Source organism: Protopterus annectens, chromosome 15.part0 (genome assembly GCF_019279795.1).
Source record: "Protopterus annectens isolate FY-2018-M chromosome 15.part0, PAN1.0, whole genome shotgun sequence".
In the NCBI taxonomy this organism is placed as follows: domain Eukaryota; kingdom Metazoa; phylum Chordata; order Ceratodontiformes; family Protopteridae; genus Protopterus; species Protopterus annectens.
Genome location: NC_056749.1, coordinates 599,704,093 through 599,716,283, shown reverse-complemented (window position 1 = coordinate 599,716,283; position 12,191 = coordinate 599,704,093). Strand labels below are relative to the sequence as shown.

The following is a 12,191-nucleotide window of genomic DNA, read 5'->3' as shown; positions in this document are numbered from 1 at the left end:
TTAGTCTTATGCACAGGTCAGGCATATTTTTATCAACCATAGGAGAAGCTGTGGATAGCAATTAAAAAAGAGTTGAAGGATTTTATCTGGGAAGGGAAGACAGAAAGGGTCAAGTGGGATAAGATGAATCTTCCAATAGAACAAGGTGGACTAGGATACCCAATATGAGGCGGCATTTTAGGGCAACACAGCTAAGGGTGTTTACATAGCACAAGCAAAAAACTATAATTCAAAGTGGAAAGGAATGATGATATGGGGGGAGCTCAGTAAATAAGGAAAGATTGGGATTTTGGATGCAGACTCTTAAGGAAAACAACAACAATTATACAGAATATTATATTCATAAAATATCAGGGAGTATTCTAAGAACTAAAGCAGCACAAGTATGGAGAAAAGAGATTCTGCCTATAGGGCAGTGGTTGGACTGGATAATAGGCAGGAGGGGGGGCTGGAATTTATTGGATAAAACTGACAATGGAACCAAGGTATTGGGAGCAAATAACTAGAAAGGGAAAGGTAATAGAATGGGAAGAGGCCAATAATTTATTTGGACTGCAGGCTAGAGATTGCCTTCCCTATCAAGGATTGATAGTATAGAAAAGAAAAATAAATAGGGGATCCTAAATGAAAGACCAGCACTTGTAGAGTTTTTAACAGACTCTAGAACAGAAGCTGCCATTAAAAAAGGAATAATTAGTAGAGCATATAAAATATTGCATGACAATTATAAGAATCAATCAGAGGAGCTTAGAAAGGATTGGGAAGAGAGATTGGATAAGTAATTCACAAAGAGACAAAGGGGGATATATGTATATCTCCCAAATATGAAACAAAGTCTAGAAGATTTAGGATCTTTGCCTGGAAGTGTTTACATAGGTATTTTTATACCACAGGTAGACTCCAGAGAATTTTTCCTCAGGTGGATAGCAAATGTTGGAGGTATGACAGGCAAGAAAGAGGTGTCTGGGAACATATTTTTGGAGAGTGTAATGAGCTGGCAGACTTTAGGGATTCCCTACAAACCACTCTGTTGGAGATTCTGGGTGAGCATATTGGATTTACTGGGGAGATGATTTTTTGAGCTGTGATACAGAATCAGAATTACCTAGATGTAGTAAAGTAATGCTGAGTCTAATTATAGTGGCTGCCAAAAAAGCAATTACTAGAAAATGGAAATCAAAGTCTAGGCCAACTTTACTAGAAGTAGTGAATATAGTAACAGAGATAAAACAACTGGAACTGGGATCTTTAGAAAAAGGATGGAGCAAACTACAGAGAACAAAATGGGAATTGTGGGAACAATATATGCAGAGAATGAATGAAGTTTAAGAGGCTGGATTTGAATGAGCCATATAATACTTAACTGAAAATGACTGGTTAGATTTTAAGTGATGTATAATGTTTGCAACTACAGTTGTTTCAGTAGTGTCTGTGATGTATAATGTTTGCAACTAAAGTGGTGTCAATGTTTGTTTTTCATTTATATAAATGCAAGATTGCCTGTGTCATACCTGATAATTTAATAAAGATGTTTATTGAAAAAAAAAAAGATGCTAACATTGTACAGGAAGGTCTAACATAGGGAAATCACTGGTGACAAAGCCACAGCTTAAAACTCAATGTCACAAAATGTATAATAGTACCTTTTGAGAAGTCGGCCACCCAGGGGAACTACTTAATTGATAAAACACCATTAAAAATAGACACAGTAGATAGGGATTTGGGGAGTCATGTAGATAGCAACCTGACTTTCCACCAACATGTGTCTAAGCATGTTATAAAAATCATTCTATGTTACTTAGCTTATAAGTAAGGGCATAACATCTAGGTCCAGTGAAGTCATTGTACCACTGTACTCAGCCATCATCAGATCCATGCTTAAGAATAATTCTCTCTTTGGTATGTATCTGGCTAAATACATGCAGCAAATGAAACATCTAGAAAGGTTCCTCACAAGAAAAAAATAGGACATAAACACAATGTTCTATGCAGATTGCCTCAAAACCCTGTCTCTGTACTCTCCTACTTACAGTCTGCTGAGAGGTGATTTATGCCTGGCATACAAGACATACTGGGATCACACTCTGATGACCTTTTACATTTCCACAAAACAATCAGCACCTGAACTACTAGGTTCAAGTATTTAAATTTTGCTTACAACTTAAATAAGACATGTCAGAGGGACAGATATGTATCCCAGAAAATGTCCATTCCCTGAAATAGGCTTCCCATACATGCGAACCAGAACCCTTTCCAAACCCAATTCAAAGGTTCCTCGATTTTGTTAACTCCAATGCCCAGGACCAGCTGGTTGACACCCCCACAAGGGGTGCCACCATCCTGGATCTGGTACTTACCAGTATGGGGGACCACTGTAGCACCCCCACTTTGAGGTCTTCCCTGGTGAGATCTGACCAAAAATCAGTCTCATTCAAAGTGACTATCACACTTGACCACCCCCCCGCCAGCTGCAACTAAACTAAAAACCTTCTCCAAACCAGATTGTAACCTCTTACGGGATGATACAAATAGCTTCACTGCACCTCCCCCCTCAGATGGAACTGGCAACTATGCCAAGTTCTACACCAGTGCTTTATACAAACACCTGTATAACTGCATTGACTCAGCTGTACCTGATAGGACCAAAACAAGTTCCTCGAGGAAGAGCAAATCTGCCTGGTGGACAACAGCCATTAACAGGCTTTACAATAAGAGGAAGAAATTGCTCTCTAAGAGTAAGAGGGATAGAGCCATAAACTGGAAACACTCTCTCCTCGGCTCTAACAAGCAAATAAGACTTCTTGTGAAGTCCTCCAAAGCAAACTATGAATCCAAATTTGCTTCCTCAACTAAGGACAACCATATGGTATTCTTTAGTTACATCCATAATCTAAAAGGAAAGGCCCAGATTTGTGCCAAACTGGTAGTTAATGATACAACATATACTGAGCCTGTGGGCATAGCTAACCTGTTAGCTGAGAAGTTCTATGAAAACTTCACTTCTCTGTCCCTGCCACATGTACCGCATGACATCCCTACCACCTGTCTCCTATCTTGTATCTCTAAAGAGCAGGTTGTAAACATCCTCTCTAAGGCCAAAAACACAGCATCTATGGGATCTGATAACATCCCAAGCTGTGTTCTAAATGGGCTCCAACAAGAATTAGCAACACCAGTGGGTACTCTTTTCAGTCATAGTCTAAGCACCAGCTTCATCCCAGCTGAAGGTCACTGTTATCCCCTTGAACAGCAGTGGTGCTTCCACTGACACTGGGAACTACAGGCCTATTAGCCTGACTAGCCTTATCTGCAAGGCCATGGAGCTAATCATCATGGACCTTATCAACAAAGATATAGGTAATTTCCAAACACTTAAGTCTGGATTTCTCAAAGGGAAATCATCCCTGTTAAACCCGGTAGACTTCTTTGAGACAGTCACCAAGGCCCTGGACAAGGGGAAATCTATGCATACAGCCTACCTAGACTTAGCCAAGTCTTTTGACACTGTCCCCCCTCAGGCATCATTCACAAACTCACGCAGCTAGGTATCAGCCCTTATATCGTTAGATAGGTCACTAACTGGTTCACTGGTAGAACCCATATAGTAAAAATAGGAGAATCCACCTCCAACAGCAGACCTGTAACCAGTGGTGTTACACAGGGATCAGTCCTGTGACCTCTACTGTTTGGAATCTATTTCTCAAAAGTACAAGCAAAAACTAAATGTCTGTGGCTGACAAAGTTTGCTGATGACTGCAAACTGGGAGTGGTCATAGAATCTCCAAACAATGTCAACATCCTACAAGAGGGTCTTACACAAACAAATGATTGATGCCAAAGTCATGGGCTTAAACTCAGTGCAAAAAAATGTATTATCATCCCTTTCGGTAAGAGCAATGTTCCTCCTAACTACCACATAAATAGCAACACCCTAAGTACACATTGTGTGGTGAGAGACCTGGGCACACAGGTTGATGGCAACCTTACCTTTGATCATCATGTCTCCACAGTGGTAAGAAGGGCATTCTGTATTGCTCATCTCATAACTAAGGGCATTGCCTCCAGAAAAAAAGAAGTTATAACCCCCCTGTATTCTTCCCTCATCAGGCCAATAATTGAGTACAACACCCCTTTTGGTGTGTACCTTTCCAAGCACTTGCAGCAATTGGAGAGACCACAAAGGTTCCTCACAAGGAAAATTCAAGATGGTCAGCATCTGTCCTATGTGAATCATCTTAAATCAATGTCACTTTATTCTATTTCATACAGACTACTCAGAGGCGATCTCTGCTATGCATATAAGGCAATCTCTGACCCTGCTTTATTGGAAATGCTGCACATCTGCAAGTCAAATGGTACACGGGTTACTCACTCTAAAGTCTTTAACCTGGTATGTGACACTAACAGAACCTGCTGGAGGGACAGATTTGTCTCCCAGAGGTTACCACACCTTTGGAACAGACTTCCACTTCATTGCAAACAGAGTACCTCATTGGCCCTCTTCAAATGCAATCTGGACGATTGGATGGGTAACCATAAATTCACCACGGGGGTTTCATCTGTGTCCCTCTTGGACAAGAGCATTAGGGGCTGATCGTGGAAATAAGGGTAGAACTTGGCTAGGCTTGTAAGGGCCGTAGGACCATAGCTGACTAACTTCCTATGAGCTATGGTCCTATGATCCTAAATGCAACCTGGACCAGTGGATGGGAAATCACAAATTCACCCCTGGTCTGACGCCTGTGTCTCTGTTGGACACAGATAGCTGTTAAATCAGGCCCTCACTAACATACACCTCTTAAAATAACCTCTAAAGCACAGTAACTTGTGCGATAAATGTGGGTAGGATGGCTAGGCTTATAAATGCCCCAAGTGGTCATTAGCCTAATATACACATATAAACCAATAATTTTTCAGAGTATACACACACACACACACACACACACACACACACACACACACACACACACACAGGTACGATTGTTTATGTGTGTGTGTGTGTGTGTGTGTGTGTGTATGTATATAAAATATTCTCATCATTAACCCCTGTACATGACATGGGGTTAGGACATCACATCAACTGGCACCACGTCTCACAGTTCATAGCCTCTCTCCTACCTTCTTAGACAATCATGCTCACCTGTCTCAGGTTTTATCTCGTACATTTCATTCATCTCTCTTGACTGGACGTCTTTGTCTCCTCTTGTTTCTTTCCATGTTTCCCCTATCTGATTTACTAAATCATCTTCAGCTTTCCTGTACATGTGACCAAACAACCATAATATGTTTTCCTTGATTGGCCTTTTCTGTAACTGTGCTACTTTGTCTTCTGCCCAAATGTCTTAATTTCTCCTACTCCCCATCTTGGGCACTTCATCTTCATCACCTCAAGCTTCCTCACCTGCTCCACCTTCACTTCTCATGTTTCTGAGCCATATAGAAACACTGTCTGTACTAATGCTTTGTACACCTTCATTTCCAGCTTCTTTGCATTTTCTGTCACACATTACCCCTGATACTCTGTGCCAGTTGGCTGCAGAACTTCTCATTCTAACTTTGATCTCCTTGTTTAGACTTCCTTCTCAACCCCACATCCCAGATACTTGAAGTTTTTAACCTGTTCCATTGTTTTCCCTTATGTCTCTATCTTAAGTTTGTTCTTATTTCTTCATCTGCTGCCATGACCACTGCCTTGTCTGTTTTCAGTTTCATTCCATGTGCCATCAGTTTTGCATTCTAGTCTCTTTATTATTTGCCATAGTTCCTGTTCAGAGTCCACTTGTAGTGCCACATAATTCGCATACAGCAGCTTTGTTGCTCTGTTCCCTCCTACCTTTGTGCTGATGTTGTCCATCTTTACTATGAACAGGAGTGAGCTTACAGCTGAGCCCTAATGCATACCTACTCCCACTAGGAACACATCTGTGAATCTGAACACCATTCATACTTTTGCCACTGAGTCTTTGCTCATAGTTTGCACTAATTCTACCAGTATATCCAGGACTTTGAACCATCACAGATCTGACATGTAAACAGGACTTTGAACCTTCGCAGGAGTAACCAAATCAGCTCTCTCCCTTTTGACCTTGTCATATGCTTTCTCCAAGTCTAGGAATGTCCAGTTGCACTCTTTTCTTATCTCCAGCTTCTCCACCATCAGCCTCAGTGCAAACATCAGATCAGTTGTCCTGCATTCTGACCTGAATCTGAAGGGTTTACCTTCCATCTTACGTTCTTTTACTCTGCATATTCATGTATCATTCACCCTGCCCAGCAGTGTGACAAGAGTTTGGTGCACCTGTACTGCCTGCACTTATGAATATCCCCATTGTTCTTGTACAGTGGCACTTTAATGTGTATTCTCCAGTTGTCTGGGATAGTGCTTTCTCTCCATACGTAAGTGCCCTCATAAAATACTTGTTTATTATTTTCCCCAGCTGAAACCTCTGTTGAGAAACTCTGCCTTTGGTGCAGATTTCTCAAGGAAATGGACTTCTGAGAATTCAGCTGCGAATTAACTGTCAGACATTCATCTTGTTTACTTAGCTTTCATTCAGTTGGTTCTTCTATTGGACAAATCACACCTTGCTGCACCATTTTATCTACCTCAGCTTTGACTCTGTTCTGCATAGTCATAGTTAACAATCAAGCTATGAAAATCTGTGATGCTACTGAGCAAATAGCATATCAAAATTAAGCTGTAGGTGAAACAATGATAGTTAGTCCATTTAGGTTAAAGTGCATAACTATCCATCCTGTTCCATGACATACGTTGCTGCATTTATTAAGCAGAGAGGCTAAGTTTGCCTCAACAGTTAAAATGGTTATGACTGATTTTGATGCTGCTGATCGGTAAAACTTTGTAACTTGAGCAAAGGGTTTGGACAAACTTAAACATAATGGAGCATAAGATGCAGTTCAGTCTGCCATATTTTTTACAAAAATAAAAATGTTGAGGTATTTTAAATAAAAAAAAATATTTTCCAAAAAATATTTTAGATACATTTTCTGTGGGTGGGCTTTCAGTAGCTCAGGCTTCCCACACTCTCCCTTAAAGAGATATAATGTTTGAATGTGTTATCTTTTTCTGAATGTCCAAATAACGGAAGATGCTAAAGTTTTAAGCAAACCCGTGCTCTTTTTCACTATTAAACTCTCCAGTGATGCAGGTGGCATAAAGAAAGTCTGTCTACAGCCCAGGTGACCTGAGTATGACTAACAGGTCGAGTTCTTGATGGCACAGGCAGGGAGAATGGATTGGCTCATCCTTGGGGTAAGGGGCAGTGGTACTCAAACATCCTGCACTGCACTGCACTGACAGGACATGCTGGAGAGCAGAAGCTCATCAAGCATTGGGGGAGGGGTGGTGGGCTCAGTGGAGGTCACCATGGGCATCCAAGCCAGTGATAGTTGTCTCTGTCAGCAAATGGAGGGCGTCTGCATGAACAGACTGAGGAAAAGTAGACATTCTTTCTTGTGATGCGAGTGTTCACATCAGCCTGGTTTTGGGGTCAGAGTCAGATTTATAAATGAAACTACAAATACAAGGGTAAAATCCAAGTGTTCCAAATGCAAACTAGCATAAACCAAAAAAAAAAAGTGTTACAGGCTGAAGTATTAGCCAGTTATGTTTCATGGTTGTTTATTTAAAAGTGCACTTTCCTTTTACTGTCATTTTGATGAAGTTCTTAAGGAACAAAGGCACTCAATAAAACTGAAATATTACTTTATCCTGTGGCATTGCTCTTTTAGTTTATGTTAAGTACATAAGTGAAAAATGGTCTCATTACTAGGATGCTGGTGAGAGCATAAAGCACCCTTGGCAGCCTGGATGACAACCCTTCAAGACCTTATAGTTAGCATGAAAGGAGACAAAAATGATGCAATTAAAAAAATCTCCACTATAATGTACACACATACATTTTAATGTTGGACTGTTTTGTCTTACAGTGTTCATCTCTCCTCTTCTGAAAATCAGATGACAGCAGATACCCTGTCCCTGATCTTGGCTCCAACATTGTTACAGGACAAAATTGAATACAATGTCTGTATGAAGATTATCTATGATTTTATATTCAGCTACAAGCACATATTCACTGTAAGTATCATTTGTGTGAGACAGCATATTGCATGTGGGAAGAATGTGGTATACAGAGGAGGTATGGACTGTGTGCCAGAACATTCCATATTCAGAGATTATGGTATGTAATATGATATATAATGCTAAGCAGTGTGAGACATGGGGAAATGTGTGGTACAGTGTGCAGTATGATACATGATGTGGGGCTGTGCTTGATATGTGAAAGAATATTCCATACATGGAGAATGGAGTGCATAGTATGGTTCTTATAGGATGTGACATGTTAGAGATATTTATGTACCTTTATGTACACTTATTTATTTATTGACATTTGATTACCAGCAAAGTTCAATTGGGTTGAAGCCCATTTTCAGCAGAAGCCCAGGGAGAAAAGCTCCAAATTATTACAAAAGATTTTAAGAACAATCATTTTACTATCTTCAAAAATACAACAAAAACATCTGCAGTTTAAATTGTGACATGCCTCCTCTGGGCCAGTGATGAAGGAGCCTTAATCCTCACGTGGGAACGTTCACTGAGAAAAAAATGGACATACACAGTATTTTCAGATGCAGCTCTCTGCACCAATTACAGTTTCCCTTAAGAGCACACAGGGAATGCACACTCCAGTCCTGGGGCTGAGCTTTCTCTCCAGGCCCCAAATAAGACTCCCCACTGACACAGCTATAGAGTTGAGTCCTTAGCCAGGTGTTCCAAGCCTAGTCCTACACCACCCTCTCTGTGAAATCAGTGCTCTCAGTGTTTCTGTTCAAAGTAGCTGGCACACACACTCTCTTTGAGATTTGATTTTCACACACACGCACATGCACACGCACACACTTGGGAAGGTATTCCCTTCTTGTGCAGTAGTGCTCTACTTGCCAAGTAGAGATCCCCTTTTCTCCCCAGCTCATCTGCAGAGTTACAGTCCCGGTCTGCCAACTAGATTCTCATGTCCTCAGGCAAAGTCTAAGGGCTTGTTCTCTCACCAAATGGTATGTCAGTCTTTCAAAAGTGGTGACCTGACACTCACTCACCCACCTATGAAAATAAGTGCTTAGATAAGCAATATAATCACATACACTTTCATCTGCCATAAGTCTCTGCTCATGAAACTTTTTTTCTGTAAGCTAAATGTTGTTAACTTACGACATTCCAATAATTGTTGCTTAACCTTGTCATAATTTAAACAATCACTTTCAGACAATTTAGAAACAGTGGTAACAGCTTTACCATGGAGTAAGGGGGTCAGGAAGCGTACCCAGAGCTCTTGGTCAACATTATACTGTTTACATATTCTTTTAAATATATTAATAAAACTATCAAAATTATCACCTTCTGTATACTGTAGAGGAAATTTACTGACCTTTGTTGCTTCTGGGGTTCGGATATTCCCCACCCCATTACCTTCATGTTCCCATTGAAGAGTCAGCATGTCCCTTCTCATGTTGACGCTGCTTCTCATTTTCTTCAGCCTCCAAATGCTGCAGTCTCTCTGCCAATTCTAATTCCATATGTTTCACCTCCAGTTCAAGTCTTTTTAATTCCAGACTGATTTTTAAGTCCTCTGAGGAATAGGTGAACTGTCCTGTTTCTGAAGGCTGTACATCCCCACCACCAGACTGGTTGTCTTCCTGGTTGCTAGTCTGTGCTGCAGATGCAATTAAGGCTGAAATCATTTCCTCTTTACTTAGGTTGGCATGCACCCTTCCTTTGGATTTGCACACCTTAGCCAACTGGTTGACTGCCAGCTTGCCATAATCCTCTGCTGACATCTTTGCCTGCTTTCTCTAACTAAACTAAACTAAAAAAAAAAAAAATAAAACTGTGGTGAAAAATGAAACTCTGTATGTTTACCTTCTGGCTGCTGAGAGTACATACACATTTAGTGACAACTGCTTACAGGCTGCAGAAGTTTAATTAATATCCACACCACTGCTCACCAATATGCAATATCCCTCCTCCATGCCAGGGATGAAGGAGCCTCAATTCTCACCACTGACACTGGTAGGGAATGTTCACTTAGAAAAAAATAGACACACATAGTATTTTCAGATGCAGTTCTCTGCACCAAGTACAATTTCCCTTAAGAGCACACATGGGAATGCACATTCTACTCCTGGGGCTGAGCTTTCCCTGAAGGCCCCAAATAAGACTCCCCATTGATACAGCTATAGAACTGAGTCCTTAGCCGGAAGTTCCAAGCCAAGTCCTCCACCACCCTCTCTGTGAAATCACTGGACTCAGTGTCCCTGTTCAAAGTAGCTGACACACACGCTCTCTTTGAGATTTGATTTTCACACACACCTGGGAAAGGCTGCCACAGCTTACCCGCCTTGCCACCTCCACCCAGACTATAAGGTAGATATACTGCCACCAGAACACCCAATGCCAGCTACTCCAAGGCTCTTACCAGGGTACCCAACTACTGTCAGTAAAATTAATACTTATACAAATGGTAATGTTCACCCAAGCAGCAAAACTTTCAGAAGCATGCAGCCACAGTCCCACTAAAAATGCAAGTATTCTCACTCAAAGGTTAAAATAGTTTCTAAAAGACCAGCCACAATGAAAGGTTTAGATATATTTAATAATAAATATTAAAAAAAAAAAATGGAAATACTGAATATCTATTCACAATAAACACCAGAGCTTCAATCATAGGAAATATAAAAAACAGCACAGATGGAAAGACTTAGACAGATACAGAAAAAAAGAACATTTAGCTAATCTCACTTTATTTTCCTAACTGACTGAAGAATTAATATTCCCTGGTGACTTAATAAAGCAAGGCAAGATGAAGTTAATAAATGTCTCTTGTCAGGTGTAATAACAAAGCGCATCTATCACATCTCCCACTAGTATTCAAGTACAGTTTCAGTGCTGGCTACAGAATGACATCACATCTGATCACCTGAGTCTGTGATTCCCACACTATCCCCTCAGTAGCAGCTGGGCCAGAATCTGGCACTGATGTGTCACAATACACACAGCAATTTAGCTAAGGTATATTGCAGCATTTGGAAACTATAAAACAATTCTAACACATCCACCCTTTCTGCAGAAAGGCTTTTCACAGGCATTGTGTCTCTTTCTGTATTCAGACATGTGAGATAAAATCTTTATGGTCTAAACCAAGTCATTTAGTTTCAGGCTATTTTTCTTAAGGTTAGCTAGGCTGAGCTTAACCTCTTCCCTTCCAGCATCCTCATTTAAAATATATACATTTAATCAGTTACAACAATACAGTCTGACATGCATGTATATTTCTTTTCTGTCCAGCAGGACCCACTGTCAATATATTTTTAAGACAATCAGCTTTACAAATAAATTGTTAACACAAGCATCTGTACAAACCAGTTTGATATTCAAATAACATATAATTCTTTATAAAACTCCAGCTAGCTAGGCTGGCATATGTTACACATGCACTGTCCTACTCCCCCTAGCAGAGCTGGCACTCTCTCACATCATCACATAAATAATTATAACAAATTAAAAATAATATAAAAACATTGGTTAAGAATCAATACAAGGTATATGACAATCATTTAATATTTAGAGAAATTTTAGACAGTTTGTAGAGAATTTAAAAATAAGTCAGTCTAATAAAAATAGGAATTGCAATATGAAGTGAGAAAAAAAACATGCTTATGGTATATTTAAAGAGAAAGCCTAGGAAGAAAATTAGATAGCAGTAAGGAAGTAAGTCAAGAAGGGAGAGTAAGGTGGTATAAGAAGGAGCGAAAGGTACTTGTTCACATTTAGGGATATAGTTTATTCTGGTTTTGAGCAAGAACAGAACCAACTTTTAGCTAAGGAAGTCTTTCAGAATGGCTCTTATCTCTTCTGTTTCTCCCAGTAATATCTGTCTGATTTGGACAACACAACTTGTCATCCAGCCTGTACCCACTGACTGCACCCTTTTTGTTTGTAACTTGGTACTATCTGGTAACTCTCGCTCATCCTTCTCTAACATAGAAGACAAACAGGTGGGGTAGTTTGTTTAGATGCTTTATTACGTAAAACACATCAGGATGGATAGCAGCATTATATAATATAAAAAAACTGATTAACAGACATACATGCTTACATCTCAACAGCTTACTAC

At 40.1% G+C, this 12,191-nt stretch overlaps 1 protein-coding gene across 2 annotated transcripts in view; it reads left to right on the top strand.

Annotated features, from left to right (window-relative positions):
- The window catches only part of LOC122789943 (arf-GAP with Rho-GAP domain, ANK repeat and PH domain-containing protein 1-like), a 1,460,469-nt gene that overhangs the window by 1,403,621 nt on the left and 44,657 nt on the right, over positions 1-12,191 (top strand). For both annotated transcript variants that reach the window (XM_044057421.1, XM_044057422.1), the window contains one exon: positions 7,951-8,098. In XM_044057421.1, coding sequence (XP_043913356.1) covers positions 7,951-8,098 — 148 coding nt within the window. The remainder of the gene's footprint in view (positions 1-7,950; positions 8,099-12,191) is intronic.